The sequence below is a fragment of the Anastrepha obliqua genome, chromosome 1 (assembly GCF_027943255.1).
Source record: "Anastrepha obliqua isolate idAnaObli1 chromosome 1, idAnaObli1_1.0, whole genome shotgun sequence".
Taxonomy (NCBI): Eukaryota; Metazoa; Arthropoda; class Insecta; order Diptera; family Tephritidae; genus Anastrepha; species Anastrepha obliqua.
Window position 1 is genome coordinate 20,543,938 of NC_072892.1, and position 16,094 is coordinate 20,560,031.

Sequence of the window (16,094 nt, forward strand, 5' to 3'; positions counted from 1 at the left end):
CAGCAGGTTAGAACTGTTTATGCCTTGAAAGCACCTATGATTAGAACATCGTTCCCACGACAGTCGGTTCTACGTTACCGGAACGACACGGATTTATATCCGGCCAAGGACTGTCACTTCAGCAGCATTCCCCATGTATGTATGGGGAATAATTATGCTGCTACAACAACAACAACAACAGAACATTGAATGAGTTCAACCATATTTCAAGTTCTTTGGCTTTTGATTTAAGTTTAAATTAGCACTTAATAATTTTTTTTTTTCGAATACTCTTACTTCTATGTAGTCTCTAAGAAACTTTGTATTTCTTGACTTACTGAATGAATAAATGAATAAAAATGAAAATTAAATATGGCAGTAAAAAACCTAATTTTTCACCTCTTCCTGGGGGTTGTATAGGGACCCTAGCAGGTTGGGACTTTCATCGTTATAATGGTGTGACGTTGCTCTTTCTATTGGGCGTGGTGGACATGCCATGCCCCCATTCAAATATATCGTGATAGTAATTGAAAGTTTGGCCAAATTACATTACATTATTTAAGTTACATTCTAGCAACCAAATACAAAAACTAAATGATTTGAAATAGGTGTGGATTATAACTTTTCCAACCTCGGTCTTAAGTTGCACACAATTGGGAATAATACGGCAACGCAACGAACAAATTCCACTCAGCTGTTCGTGCTGCAGCTGTCAAAACATGAATAGTTCATTATCAGTATTTGCTGAACTACGAATAAAATTTGCAAAATAGCTGTTTTCGCATAGAAATTGCTAAAATTATTATAAAAAGCCGTAAAGAGCAAACCATTGCAAAATGAAGAAAAAAGTATTGCTCATGGGCAAGAGTGGCTCAGGCAAGACCAGCATGCGCTCTATAATATTCGCAAACTACATAGCCCGTGACACGACACGTTTGGGTGCAACCAGTAAGTGATGCGGAAGCAGCTGGCAACGAATTCACTTATAAGAATTTATAAAGTATTTATACATGTATTAATTACCAAAATTATGAATTCTTGCTCTTGCAGTTGACGTCGAGCACTCACATGTACGCTTTCTGGGAAATCTGGTGCTCAACTTGTGGGACTGTGGCGGCCAGGAGGGCTTCATGCAGCAGTACTTCGCTTCGCAGCGTGACAATATATTTCGCAATGTGGAAGTACTAATCTATGTATTTGATGTGGAAAGTCGCGACATGGAACGGGATGTGCACTACTATCAGTCCTGCTTAGAAGCCTTGCTACAAGTATGTTTTAAATGAATTTCTTCATAAACCGTCGCTCAATCGAAAGATTTTTTTATTTTGCGCATTTAGAACTCACGGGACGCAAAAATATTTTGTTTGATACACAAAATGGATTTGGTTGCTGAAGAACAGCGTGAAACTTTGTTTAAGGAGCGCGAACATGACCTGATACGACTTTCCAAACCGGGCAATGTCACTTGCTTTCGCACGAGCATTTGGGATGAAACATTATACAGGTAAGAGCGTATAATGAACACTCAGCCTTAGTGGATGAATAGTCGACTTTATGTAAACTACTTAATTTTAGAGCATGGTCCAGCATTGTCACCATGCTTATACCCAACGTAGCCGTACTCGAAAACTCGCTCACCCACTTCGCCAATGTTATAGAGGCCGATGAAGTGTTGCTCTTCGAAAAAGCTACTTTCCTAGTGATCTCACACTGTCAGAGTAAAAAGAATCGAGATTCGCATCGTTTTGAGAAAGTTTCCAACATAATAAAACAATTCAAATTAAGTTGTTCCAAATTGGGCGCAAAATTTCAATCGATGGAGGTACGTAATAGCGCCTTTGCTGCTTTCATAGATACCTTTACAAGCAACACTTACGTGATGGTTGTCATGTCTGACCCAACAATACCTTCCGAGGCAACTTTGGTTAATATACGTAATGCGCGCAAATCATTTGAGGAATTGGAGAATCCCAACAGCATCGCAATGAATCATCATCAGTATCACTGATATAGGGTGTAAGGTGCAATGCACTGCAAGTGAGGAGGAAAGAAATGAGATGGGAGGTTAGCAAGTGTGCAAATATATACGTTTTGAAAATGTTTTAACGTTTATCAGGAAACTCGGAAGTTTTGTCGCAGTCTGTTGCAAATAAGATTTTAATGTAGACTAAACTACTTGTACATTATGTGAGTAAGCGAAAGTTATGAAAGCAGACACATAGATAAGGCGTTTTTTGTTTTTTAAGGGATCACAGTACTATAAAGAATTAAAGCCCAATTGTAAAGAATAGCTTAAGCTGCTTATTTTTTGTATTTTTTTTTTTTTTTACTAGAAATTCATAACTAGACTTGATCGCCAAAGATGTATGTTTTAAAACACCTCAGCTCAAATCTTTCTCCCAATTTGCAGTGCATAATTAGTTATAGTTATTTGGTCATGCAACGTTTATGCGTGCGTGACATTTATGGATTGTTGCTTGATGAAAGTTATAAGATTTTGCACTCTTTATTATATAAATTAATGTTTACAGTACAGAAATGTCTTCATATATGCCACATATTTTTATAGCTACAATAATGATGTGTAAAGCTAATACAATACGATATCTACATATACATTAATGTAAGTGGTTAATAAATACTTTTTACAACTATATAAGCGCTTCTTTTGATTCTTAAAAGTAATTCATACACATGTACATACATACACATACATGTATTTTATTTCTTTTTTATCTAGCAATACAAAATACGACAAAAACATGTTTAATGCACTTTACCCTATTTACATACATACAAAATTATGTAGTGTATATCGGAAACTATTTTCCTTTTCGTTTTAAATTGGCTAGTAGCATTTTGTTGTTGCATTCACCATGCAACATATTCAAATTCCTATCACAGTCAGCATCATTTCGTCGTTTGGCGTATACCTCCCTTCTGCAGGCGTACATTAAGATCGTCATGAGTAGTAGCGACGCACCTCTTCGGTCAACTTTCCAACTGAACCCTCATCAACCGGCACGAAACGTTTTGCGCCACGACTGAAATAATATACGTCACCAGTGTAGATGTCAAACCACAAGGCGTGTACATGCAGATCATGCGATTCGAGGCGCGCTTTTAAGAAGCCGTACGAGGCTACATTTGACAACTGCTGCAACGTGTGGATCTGTGACAATTTATCTTCCATGGCAAACTTATCCTCCGGATCAATATAAGCGACAAAACGACGTAGTGGCGTTTCAGAAGAGAATATCAAAGGGCCTTGCATGCCGTCGTCTCGCCACGCCTTGAAATGTTCCAGACTGCTGTTGGCATGTGTCCACATCCAGGAACGAAGCGGCGACAGTCGGCGATTGAGCTACATTAAATGGCGAAATTAAGTGAAATTTTGGTTGGTCTACGCACAAAGAAACTTACTTGCGACGAGTAGTCCTCACATTGCAATTTGTACAGTAAATTCATGGCCTTGCAGTCACTATGGCCGCACACAATAATGTGTCGTATATCATTGACGACACAGCCCAATTCCAGTGCGGCTGGTTCGCAGCTAAAGTACTCATCTTGAAAGTGTTGGGCATGCGGTATCACGTTTCCGGCGTTACGCACTGCCAATATATACAAAATTATATGTAAAGATAAGAAGAATATGGGAGAAAACATATTAGTGCTATCGTAAAATAATTGTGTTTAAGGAGCAATTATACAGGGAGCGTTTAGTCATATACTACATACACACCTACAAACATATCACCAACATGCGTATCCGTGTAACGCGTCGGTATCATACGGCTGTCCATGCAAGTGAAGAAAACGGCCTTGGGCTACGTGCGCCATGTGATATGAAAATAAAAGCAGATAAATGAAGTGTATTAAATACTAGTATATCTGACTGACTATACATGCGCGTATCTAAATAAGTGCACAATATCGATATTTGCACATATAGTTGACTGATAAATTTATGATGCGAATTCTAATAGGTAGATGAAGCCCTACTGACGCTGTGCATGTACAAAGTTTGCCATTAGAGCCGCTTGAACTCTGAAAGTGTAGCGCGGATAGAACTTTCGAATTTTGAGCTCATTTAATTTAAGGGGTAACACCACTGTAGAAATTTCAAAAAATTGATTTTTTTTTTATAAGCTTAAAAAATTCTTTGAACCTTTTAAAATACAGAACAAAAAGTTTTATACGTTACCGAAGTCTATTTCATAAATATTTTAAGCTTTTAACCAAGCGTTAGTGACTGCTACCTAACGACTTCTCCAAATTTCCAAACTTTAAACGCGTTTTCTGAAATTGGCACGCAGCATAACTCAAACAATTTTAAATATTTTTAATCGGGTTTTTCACTACGTCTGTATAATAACCTTCTTAAGAGAAGAGTGTAGGGGATTTTCGATAGATTAATTTAAACGATTGTTATAATTATTTAAGTGCCGTTTTTTTAGTCCAAAATAGAGTTTTTTCCTTCAAATGCTTGCTAATTCCACAAAAATAAATATTTTTTAAATCCCCTACGTGTTTCTCTAGCTATTCTTATCTAGATTAAGAAAAAAAATGTTTCTTTGTTCCAGATAAAAATTTGCACCCTCTGTGCTACGTACCGCGGAGCTCCTTTAAGAGAAACCACATTACAAAAATGTCTCCAGTGCCGCCATTTTGTAAAATTTTTCGATAAAACTTTGTAGTTTTGTATTTTAGTATATAAGTAATAACTTCCCAAATCAGAGTGATTGTTTTCCCTTTCCTTCTATACAAAAAAATTCTTTAAAAATCGTGTTTATTTTACGCATGTACAGTGGTGTTACCCCTTAAGGGGGTGGTAGGGTTTAGCGCTAAAAAAAAACACTTTTTTTTTGAATTTTTTACAGAAATATGGCTTAAGATACTTTAATAAAATCAGTTGCATGTTATTGTACATCTTTTCAATAAGTTTTTAAAAAATATTAATAATAAAATATTGACAAATAAGCCCATGACAGAGTTTTGGAGATATGTTTTTCGAGAGGTGCTCTGCGGTGCCAATCGGCATTCGTCGTAGAATCATCTGAAACTAAAAAAGTCGAATTTTTCAGTTAAAGCATGACGTAATGCTCCCCCCCCCCTTAAAAATTTTTTTTTTCTCATTTTTGTAGTTTTGGTGGCAAAAAAAACGTAAAACGAGCATTTTTGGCGAAAAATTTCGCCATATTTGTAAGTGAAAAACAACCTTAAAAAAAAAAATACAAAAAAACATTGGGGGGGGGGGAGGTATTTTTGATTTAGAAAACGTGTGCCAAATTTGAAAAGAATCGGTTGAATAGTTTCGGAATTGTGATTGGCACCGACTTTTAAGAAGTCGTTTCGGGAAAAACGCGTTTGAAAAAATGACTGAAAAATTATCGATGCTCCGCATTCGAGGTAGAGTGCCTACAAAGGCTATAACTTTGAGAGTTCTGCTCCGATCCACTTAAAATTTTGACACAACATTCTTGAAATGATTTACTATAAGATGAGTGAAGAAAAAAAATTTCGATTTTTCTTATTCTAATATAATTTACTTAACAAATTGAGGCCCTGATTAAAACTTAAGGCCGCTTTTTTAAATTTTTTTTAGTTTTTTCCTTTTTTTAATTAAAAACTTTATTATTTTAATTTACTTAGCAAATTGAGGCCTTGGGTTTAAGGCCGCTATTTTAGTTTTTTTTTTTTAATTTTTGTTTTTAGTTTTCTTTTTTTAATTTTTGTTTTAAATTTAAAATTTTTATTATTTTAATTTATTTAACAAATTGAGGTCTTGATTAAAGTTTAGGGCCACTTTTTTTAGTTTTCTTTTTTTTTAATTTTTGTTTTAAATTTTTTTATTTTTTACTTTTTAATTTAAAATTTTTATTATTTTAATTTACTTCACAAATTGAGGTCTTGATTAAAATTTAAGGCCGCTTTTTTAGTTTTTTTATTTTTGTTTTTAATTTTTTTTCTTAATTTCTAATATTTTTGTTTTTAATAATTTTAATTATATTTTTTTTTTGTAATATTTTCGTTTCAATTTTTTTTTAATTTTTTCGTTTTAATTTTTTTTTTTTAATTTAATCTTTTTATTTTTTCCTTTTTTATTTTTAAATTTCTTCTTTTTAAGTTTTTATTCATTATATAATATTATTAGTTATAATTTGTTAAAGCCGTCATAATTAGCCGTTTTTTTTTTTTTGTTTCTTAAAATCTAGTAATTTTGCTACTATGAAAAGATTATTCCTTAAAAATGAGGCAAAAATAAATAACAAACCCCCTGATTCTCCAAAATCTTACAGACCAATCAGTCTATCGTCGTTCATGTTAAAGACAATGGAAAAACTACTTGAATACCATCTAAGAGAAGAAGTAATCTTCAAAAAACCCCTTCATAAGCTGCAATTTGCTTACCAAAAAGGGAAATCCACAGTCACAGCACTGCACACACTCGTTGTCAATATAGAAAAGGCTCTAAATCAAAAAGAAATAGCCCTATGTTCCTTTATGGACATAGAGGGAGCCTTCGACAACGCAAATTACAAATCCATGGAAACAGCACTCGAAAAAAGAGGTGCAAATTCAATATTAACACATTGGATAAGCCAAATGCTTAATCAGAGGATTATTAAAGCCTCGTTAGGCCAAGCTGAACTTAATGTCACAACAGTAAAGGGATGTCCGCAAGGAGGAGTTCTTTCTCCACTGCTATGGTCCCTACTAGTTGATGACTTGGTGCATATAGGGATGCAATAAGGGATGTATAACCATTGGTTATGCAGATAACATATCTGTTATAATAAAAGGTAACCATGAAAGGACACTAACAGACTTAATGCAAAATGCCTTGAACGCAACTGGGAATGGTGTAAAAAGGAGGGGCTGTCGATCAACCCTAAAAAAACCACAATTATCCCCTTCACAAGAAAAAGAAAGTTGGAGTTTCCTATATTGAAAATAAATGAAACAGTGATAGAACTAAAGGAAGAGGTCAAGCATCTCGGTTTAACCTTAGATAAAAAACTCACTTGGGAGTCACATATAAATAATGTAACAAAAACAAGCCACGAAATCTTTGTGGACAACCAAACAATTACTAGGGAGGTCCTAGGGCCTCAGCCCTAGTATGGCCCTCTGGATATACACCTAAAGGGTTAGACCAATCATACTGTATGGGGCACTGGTATGGTGAAGCAAATCTATCCAACAAATAGCGATAACCAAAATGGGAAAAGTACAAAGGCTTGCTTGCCTATGCATCACAGGGGCTATGAGAACTACCCCAACAGCCGGCATGGAAGCACACCTTAATCTCCCACCACTTCATATAGCAATCCAAGCGGAAGCAGCTACGCAAGCACTAATGCTACACATGAAAGAAAATTTCAAATTAGGCAACCTCGCCGGTCAGCTAAGTATCCTAAATAAAGTCAAAAACACCATAAGCATGGCTCAAGTTTCAGACCACATTGACCCAACCCTCTGTTTCAAAAAGGATACACAGTTACCTTTCTTGAGAGGAACGAGTGGAAAACAAACCCAAAATGGATGAATGATGATTCACAAAAATGGTACACTGATGGATCAAAAACAGCTTATGGTGTAGGAGCAGGAGTAGTGGGGCCCAGAGTCCACAAATCATACACTCTCACCAGGGACACCACTATCTTCCAAGCGGAACTATACGCAATAATGGAAGCAGTAAACATCATGCAACGTAGAAACCACAAGAGAGTAAAGATCAAAATACTCTCGGACAGCCAATCAGTTCTAAAAGCTTTAGATAGCTATATCTTCAACTCAAAAACCCTCTTAGAATGCCACAAGGCACTCAATAATCTGGCATCCAAAAACAATGGTTCATTAATTTGGGTACCGGGACATGAGGGATATGATGGCAACGAAAAGGCAGACTTTCAAGCCAAAAAAGGGGCAGATGAAAACTTCATCGGACCTAGTCCTATGTTCGGATTCAACAAAAACAACCTAAAGCAAAAAGTAAAATACTGGGCCAAAACTCTATTAAATCAGCATTGGAACAACGTAGAGGGTCTTAGACACTCCAAAAAGTTCCTAAGTTTCAACGCTAAAAGAGCTAACATGGCCCTCACGTTAAACAAAAAGAGCATTCGCACTCTCACAGGCGCCCTCACGGGTCACTTCACCTGCAACAAACACTTACATAAATTAGGCATCACTAACACCAGCACCTGCAGATTTTGCTGCGAAGATGAGGAGTCTATAGAACATCTCATCATCGAATGTCCGGGGTTAACGCATAGAAGGAAAACGTTTTTAAACAAGTTCATGCTTACAGATGAAGACCTTCAATCACTCCCTCAGAAGGAGCTTTTGATAATTGATCCCGCTTCTAAACTTAATAGCGTTCCTGGTTTGACGGGAAGACTATTTTTTTTTTGCTTTCACTTTTGTAAATTAATAAAAAAAACTAATACTGTTTCATTATTACAGATCTGCTGGAACTTTAGGTAAATTGCTCTAACACTGATGTAGTCAATTATAAAAAAGTTTTCCGCTTGAAGCGGCGGAGACCGAAAGTATTTCCTCAATTAAAAAAAATTTACCCGTAAAGCTTTTGATCACACAGATTTAATGTGGCAAGGAAATTCTTAGGATTCACAATCTGATGGGGGAATAAATTTGGAACATCAAAACATTTTATAATAAAAATCTAGTACCAGCGCCACATAGCCAATACCGCAGCAATGTCATCAGAATATGAAAAACCGATTGGACAATATTTTTCCTATTCACCATTTGAACATCCAAAACCACCCACTGTACTCGCCGTCATTGGGTGAAATGACAAAGGCAAAGAGCCAGTTAATGAATAAAATTTGTATTAATTTGTTGCTGTATTCCATTTTGTAGCCCATTTCTGCTAGCCTGGAATATTCGAAAAATTTAAAGCCGCAGGAAGTTTAGTTATAACGTAATATTAAGCGTAAAATCTACGTAAACTCCCTGCTTCCTTCTTTTTATATTTTTTTATATTGAAATTGAATTAATTTTGTCGTGATACGCCTCTATTTTATTTTGTTTATTTAATACAGCTCCCACACTTTTATATTACCCGCCTAGGCCAAACCGCTACTAGGAAAACTTTCCGTCTGTTGCCCCAATGGAAAATATAGAAAGTAACCGATAAGCCAGGCGTAGTCGCTCTCCGCTACAGCGGCCGTCGTGTATTTGCATGAACAAGAAATAAATGTCTGGCAAATGGTATTATGTGATTAGACAACCTTTGCGGAGTTTAATCAAAATCTAGATTTATTAGTGTAATGCAGGAATTTTGTTTAAAATCGGCACTATTTTATTTATGTTAAGTTTCTAATCTAAAGTCCTCCGAGATTACTCATTAACGAAATTATAAACATACATACATAGATACTCATACTTATATATATAAATGTACATAGAGCTATTCAATACTTTACACCGTACTGTTATTGTGCCACAAATATAAAATATTTCACCTTTGTTTTTCTATTTCGAGTTTTACGTTATTTTATGTGCTGGTCAAACAAACGCACCAGCTGCGGAAGTATTCGATGCGGTGATAGCAGCTGGTGGTAGCAGGCGAAGAGGAAGTCCTCTCCTTTGCGTTGGAAAGATCAAGTGGAGAAGGACTTGGTGTCACTTGATGTGTGTCCAACTGGCGCCGATTAGAACAAGGAAGAAATAACTGGCGCGTTTTGTTAAACTCGACCCACCAAATCGCTTAACACGTTGGCTGCCAAAGCCTTTTTAGAATTTTGATCGTTCAGTAGCAGTGTCATTTAACAATTTTGGTCACCTGAGGCCAACAACTTATTTATGTTCTTTTTTGTATCTTAGTGCCTAAAAATAAATTTTGTCTACTCGCGGCTTTATTTTGGTCGCTAATTTTGCAGTTATAATGGTTTTTTGATCTCCCAGGCCATGTCGCACGAAAATGTGCGACAGTAATTTTTTGTAGTTTTTGAGTTATATTTGATATTTTTGGTTTATTTTACTTAGTTTTCCACCAGGAAGCGAAGGCAACGAGCTTTTGAAAAACCTCTTGCTGTTATTGATTACAACAAAGCCAAATTAGGTGTTGATATATCCGATCAAATGACCGCCTACGCCACCACTCTCAAAAGAGGTGTTAAGTGGTACCGCAAAGTGGCTTTTGAACTGTTACTAGGAATGTCTGTCGTAAATGCCTTTATAATATTATATATAAAAAGGCTACAAACAAACAAATTTCAATAACCAAGTTCCGGCAGGAGACTTCAAATGCTTTGTTGGACTTCATGTCTCCAGGACCCATAACAAAAGGTAAACATTTTATAGAAAAAAGAAAGGACGACAACGGAAAAACAATAAGGCGTGCTTGTGTATTATGCTATGCCATGTCAAAAAAATCTGCTGATAGAGTAACAGCCAGAAAGAGCTTGAAAAGGACCACCACCTACTGCCCAATAAACCGCAACTATGTGTAGAATGTTTTCCTAAATATTCCCATCAGAAAAATTAATTTTTACACTGATCTCCATAAAAAAATTGAATTTTTAATTTTAAGTTTATTGTTTTTCTACTGATTTCCATTTGAATTTACATACATATATATTTTTTTTATTTGTTTTGTTCATAAATGAATTAATTTTTAAAAGAATTAATAAAAAGACAAATTTTAATTTACAACTTTTTTATTATCCAAAAAATACCATTAAAAATACACAACGGCCATGGGAAATACACCAAACTGTTCACCACAGGCCAGAGAATCCAAATTCTATGTAAAATTCCATATTAAAATGTACAAAAATGTGTGACGTGGCCTCAGGGTAACATTTACGTGTCGCACGCAAATGTGCGACGTGGCCTCACGGTAACATTTAGGTGTCGCATGAAAACGTGCGACGTGGCAGCCAACGTGTTAAGCGATTACAGCGACGAAAATCAAGAAGAAGAAGTTACAGCGATGTTGTCGAAGTGCTTGCCCGAAGTTTCAAACATAACTTAATAGAAAAAGGAAAAAGCAAGACGCGTTTACCGAAAACCATTAGATTTTATAATAATACAAAACTTGATATAGATGTGGCAGCTGAAATAAATGCCTTGACTTTGTATAAAAAATACGGCGGGTGAAAACATTTCGATGCAGGAATTTTTGCTAAAGCTCGATTCAGAACTCGGCGTTGCATATAAAAAATCTGAAGAAAAACAGCTTTTACCAGCACCGTCCGTAAACTCCGATTTGCCCGCATGAGAAACTTGTCAAACACAATTTTTTAAAGGTTATAAAACAACAGCAATCTGTTCGAGGTGCAAAAAATATGCTTGTGACAAATGCACATTTCAAGCTTAAATAATTTGCAAACAATGTGAAGAAGCAGAATAAAGTATATTATGTATGCATTACATTCTATATAAAAATTTAAATTTATTTGCTTTTTTTAAAAGAATTTTTAAAATTATATCAAAATATAAAAAAAATGTGACCAAAACTTCCTAAAAATTCTTTATTTTATATACAATAGGCAATAAATGAGCCATTGTCCGCATTGTAGAACAAAATCGATAACTTTTTAATCTTAAAACTTTATTTAATATGACATTAGTTGCAGAATGAACTATATTTTTATGAAAAACTAATGAAAATTAAAAAAAAAACATAGTTATCAAAACTGGTCAAAATATCGCGTTACTAATTAGGTGCACGCCGCTGTATATACAGTCAGCGTCAAAATGATAGCACAATCACAAATAAACTAAAAATTGCTTCAATATGTTTGTATTCCTTTTGTTATTCTTTTTGTTTTGCAATGTAAGAGTTAAATGTGTCCACTTGCTCATTTTGAGTGGCATAGCGGTAAATATTTTTTAGTTAAACTACCGTTATTTGAAAAATGTGTGAAATCGGTGCGTCAAAATGATAGCACATTTGCACAAAATAATTCGTAGTTATTGATGGACAGTCGTTAAATGTAGACAATAATTTTGTTTCGCAAAAAAACGTGTTTATTTTGTACAATAAAGATAAAAATAACATTTATTGATAACAATGGGGCGAGGAACTCAGCTTAACAGCGCAGAAGTGAAAGTGGCTCTAAATTTGCATAAAAACAAAGCAAAAATAAGTGAAATTGCAAAACAATTAAATAGAAGCCGTAAAGTAATTTCAAATGTATTAAAAGATCCCGAGAATTATGGAAAAGCTCATTCCGGAGGCCGCCCAAAATCAATTACGACTAGACAAGAGCGAGCGATTTTGCGTATTGCATCCAATTCTGACCTCACTGCCAAGAAAATTGCAGAAGCAGCTGGCGTTGAAACACGTGTACGTAATGTACAAAGATTTTTGCAAAAATCTGAAACTATCCAACGCAAAAAACTTCAAAGGAAGCCACCACTAACAGCAACGCAGCGGAAAGAAAGATTACAATTTGCAGAAGAGCACATTAAGTGGAATAAACGTTGGCGGCGTGTTATGTTTACTGACGAAAAAAAGTTCAATTTAGATGGACCGGATGGTTGGGATTACTATTACCACGACTTGCGGAAGGTGTCATGATATGTGCCGGGATTGGTTATCGTGGAAGGAGTGACATTAAATTTGTACCTTCAAGAATGAACAGCAGAGCTTACATAAATCTGATTGGCAACAAAGTGATAAACCGTGGCCATCATGTTACAAAAGGTTCCCTAATTTTCCAGCAGGATAACGCAGCTGTGCATACAGCAAACATTGTAAAACAATTTTTCAACGAAAAAAACATTAATATTTTGAAGTAGCCCTCCCGATCTCCTGACCTAAACATAATTGAAAATTGTTGGGGATCTCTTGCGAGAAAGGTTTACTCCGAAAATCGTCAGTATGATAGTATTGACGAACTTAAAAGCAGCATTTTAGCACAGTGGGACGAGATTTCGCAAAAGTATATTAAGAAACTATTTAAATCACTTCCAAATCGCATGACTGAAGTCATAAAGAAAAATGGAGGGTCCACTCATTATTAGAATAAGTTTTTTTCTTTATTTATTATTGTTATGTGTTTAAAACTCACTGATTCCATAAATGTGCTATATTTTTGACGCAGTACGAAAATAATTTTTTTCACTTTAATGAAGAGCTACTAATTTTGGTTGTCCATAAACACTATTTTTAAATATATTATTACATATATATTGGAACTGTATGAATCTAAATTTATCATTCGTAACATATGTATGTAAAATTAAAAATAAAAAATCAAATGTGCTATCATTTTGACGCTGACTGTATGAACATATTTAATATAGAGAGCAGAAACGCATGCCTATCAATAAGCAGCACAACGCCGATTGTCACCCGAGCGCACGTTTCTTTGATAAAGCAAAAATAAATAAAAGCAAAATTGTGTTAAAAGCAAGCACACATACATATAAAAAATCATAAGTATGACGAAAGCTATGAAAAGGCGTTCGGGAGCGTATCCCTATAAAAAGAGATAGCTTTTATTTATACATACATACATACATGTAATATACATATGTAGGTATGTATGTGTGTATGAATAATTTTAATTTTGCACTCGACCGATGCCGCCAACGGAAACTTAAAGGTTAACATGACTAGCTGTTTGACGCTATAAGTACATAAATATACATACATACATACACACATGCATACCTATTTGGGCAGATGTGTACGAACATATGTATGTACATATGCGCTTTCACGTTTTCATTATGACACTTAGTAATTAATATGAGCATGCATAAATACATACATACACACTTGCAATAGCTCAATATGAGGTAATAAATTTGTATTGTTTATATCAGTGTCTCGCTGCTGAATTTTAAAAAAATTCCAAAATTGCCTTTCTGATATGGTACTTTATGATTACATACGTCTGCCATATGTATACCTAGACTAATTGGCTTTGCTGATTTTTGCTTGATGTTGTTGTAGAGACATAAACATTCCCCACACATGCATGGGGAATGCTGCTAGAGTAACAGTCCTTGACCAGACATACATGAATCGGGGTTGTGCGGGTAACATGTAGAACCGATTGCCGTGTGAACGACCTTATTGGTCAGTATTTTAATAACCAATCATAACGGAAAATTTTTAATTATAATTGTATTTGGATTGGCTATCAATACTTTGTGTTTTCTAATTTTAATTGCCGCATATTGATATTTTTTAGCGTCCACGCCGATTTCACATTCGTAGGTCGTGTTTATAGATATGTATCCAACTACATACATACATATATGCGTACATACTTATAATACATGCGTGCTCGTGCTCATACACGTGTGTTTTATTGATGCTTGTTTGTTGATACATACATATCTATGTGCATACATACCTCGGGATGATCACGAACTTTTTGGAATTCCTTCACCATTTGTTCACGCGTCGTGTTCCGATAACGCATGATACCACGCAATATACGCTCCATATCCAAACTATTTTGCTACCTCTCCACTACGCCTTGTCCACCAATTTCAACACAAATGTCCTTCAATTTTGCGCGCACCTGAATTCATATACTTATTTTTATGTATGTATGTATGATGTTTCTGCACAAACTCTCACTAGACTTTTGTTTTTCTTTTTAATATTTTTCAGCACCGCCTGTTCAAATGTAAGTAATTAATTGTGACACAAAGATTTGGTGGTTTGTGTATGGCAATTAAAATACTCTCCTCCTAACCAACAACCAACCAAGCAAAAGGCACTCGACTTTTTTCGATACTGTCCTAACACCGACTAAATCGTAGGACGCGCGCCTTAAGCGTATCTGGCGTCGCGATACGCTCATCTAATCCAAAGAGCGCTAGCACTCAAATGCTTTTAATAATTTTTTGTTTTCTTTTATTTAAGAATTCTCTACTAGATAGAGCTATTCATGATTGTTGCGAAAACTTTTTTGTCCGACGACTACTTTTATTTATTTATTTCTTTTTTAATTTGCGCATGTATAAGTACTATATGTAGTTACGACTGGAGTGTACCGACTTTTGTGTTGAAAGCTTCGTTCCTAAGTGGGCACTGTGAGAGTAATCGCATGTTTTAGTCGCTGTTTTGTTTCTTTGCCCGTCTACACAGTGGCCACAAGCAACAGTGCGTTCTGTTTGCTTTTGAAGGCGAACTGGTGCGCCCAAAAGGCTCTCCCGCCCATATGTGTGCAAATACTCACAAAACCTTCTGGCCTTACCGGCCTCAGATAACGAGTTCTTATAGGCTGCAGTGTGTGTAATCATGAGTAATCAAGAATACGAGAGAGAGAGAGAGAAAGCTTCAGCTTTCGGCACCAGTTGCATTATTATTCTCCAATACTGCAGCGCCTTATGTGAAAATATTGCTATTTCGAAAGCTTTGTATACCCTACAAACCACAGTTGTGATTACGAATAAAAATTGTTTGATAATAAAGTAAATACTATAAGGTAAACTAGCGTTGATATTTGTAATTTTGGCCTAACAATAGAAAAATGAAAAGCAGTTTTATTGGTTTTTCAAAATATTCTCCATGATAGTCAATACACTCTTTTATTCGCTCGAACCAAATTTCCAGTCACGTTTTTAGACCGATTTTCAAATTATGTGACGCATACACTCCTTTTTTGCCAGAAAATTATCATGTAAAATTTTATTGATGCTCGTCATACTAATGCTCAATGGAGCTCTAATATCACTGTATTTCATATGACAACTGTCATAGCCGAATGGGTTGGTGCGTGACTATCATTCGGAAGCGCCCGGGTTCGAATCTCCGGGATTGAAACATCCAATGATAGAAAAAGTTTTTTTTTTGAACAGCGATCGCCTTTCGGCAAACAATGTAAAACCCCCGAGTGTGCTCTCTGCCATGAAAAAGCTCCTCATAAAAAAACATTTGTCGTTAGGAATGGCTTTTAGTGCATCAGAAAGAAAAATAATTATAAAATTGTGGAAAGAAGGAAATAGTTCCCGAAATATTGGCAAAGCTGTTGATAGAAGCAAACCGGGATTTTAGCAAGTAAGCCCAGGTCTGGGCGATCAAGAGCACTGTCGGTCCGAGAAGAGCGCAGCATAAATATGGCAAAGGTTAACACTCGAATTACATCATCGGAAAATTGTCATCTAAAAAA

The 16,094-nt window shown here is 35.5% G+C and overlaps 2 protein-coding genes across 3 annotated transcripts; one reads left to right on the top strand and one right to left on the bottom strand.

Annotated features, from left to right (window-relative positions):
• The first annotated feature begins 705 nt into the window (after window positions 1-705).
• Window positions 706-2,456, top strand: LOC129250590 (ras-related GTP-binding protein A). The gene is made up of 4 exons (XM_054890203.1): window positions 706-927; window positions 1,030-1,247; window positions 1,317-1,483; window positions 1,555-2,456. The coding sequence occupies exons 1-4, from the start codon at window positions 816-818 to the stop codon at window positions 1,985-1,987; spliced, it is 930 nt and encodes a 309-aa protein (XP_054746178.1). The 5' UTR covers window positions 706-815; the 3' UTR covers window positions 1,988-2,456.
• Window positions 2,457-2,460: 4 nt separating this feature from the next.
• On the bottom strand, window positions 2,461-15,145 carry LOC129250595 (beta carbonic anhydrase 1). Of its 2 annotated transcripts, XM_054890208.1 has the most exons (5): window positions 14,558-15,145; window positions 14,328-14,498; window positions 3,722-3,806; window positions 3,403-3,590; window positions 2,461-3,343 (listed from the first exon to the last, which is right to left on the bottom strand). In XM_054890208.1, exons 2-5 carry the CDS (start codon window positions 14,418-14,420, stop codon window positions 2,942-2,944), a joined length of 768 nt encoding a protein of 255 aa, XP_054746183.1. In that variant the 5' UTR covers window positions 14,421-14,498; window positions 14,558-15,145; the 3' UTR covers window positions 2,461-2,941. The 2 variants fall into 2 exon arrangements, with proteins under 2 accessions (XP_054746183.1, XP_054746179.1); XM_054890204.1 differs by having other exon boundaries at window positions 14,328-15,145.
• Between the last annotated feature and the right edge of the window lie 949 nt (window positions 15,146-16,094).

Excerpts from the sequence above, each read along its gene's own strand:
- LOC129250590 (XM_054890203.1), top strand. The coding sequence starts at position 816 with ATGAAGAAAAAAGTATTGCTCATGGGCAAGAGTGGCTCAGGCAAGACC. Across the intron at positions 928-1,029 it reads GACACGTTTGGGTGCAACCA|TTGACGTCGAGCACTCACAT; the intron begins GTAAGTGATGCG and ends TTGCTCTTGCAG. Across the intron at positions 1,484-1,554 it reads TGGGATGAAACATTATACAG|AGCATGGTCCAGCATTGTCA; the intron begins GTAAGAGCGTAT and ends ACTTAATTTTAG.
- LOC129250595 (XM_054890208.1), bottom strand. The coding sequence starts at position 14,420 with ATGGAGCGTATATTGCGTGGTATCATGCGTTATCGGAACACGACGCGT. Across the intron at positions 3,807-14,327 it reads AAGTTCGTGATCATCCCGAG|CCCAAGGCCGTTTTCTTCAC; the intron begins GTATGTATGCAC and ends TGGCGCACGTAG. Across the intron at positions 3,344-3,402 it reads GTGAGGACTACTCGTCGCAA|CTCAATCGCCGACTGTCGCC; the intron begins GTAAGTTTCTTT and ends CATTTAATGTAG.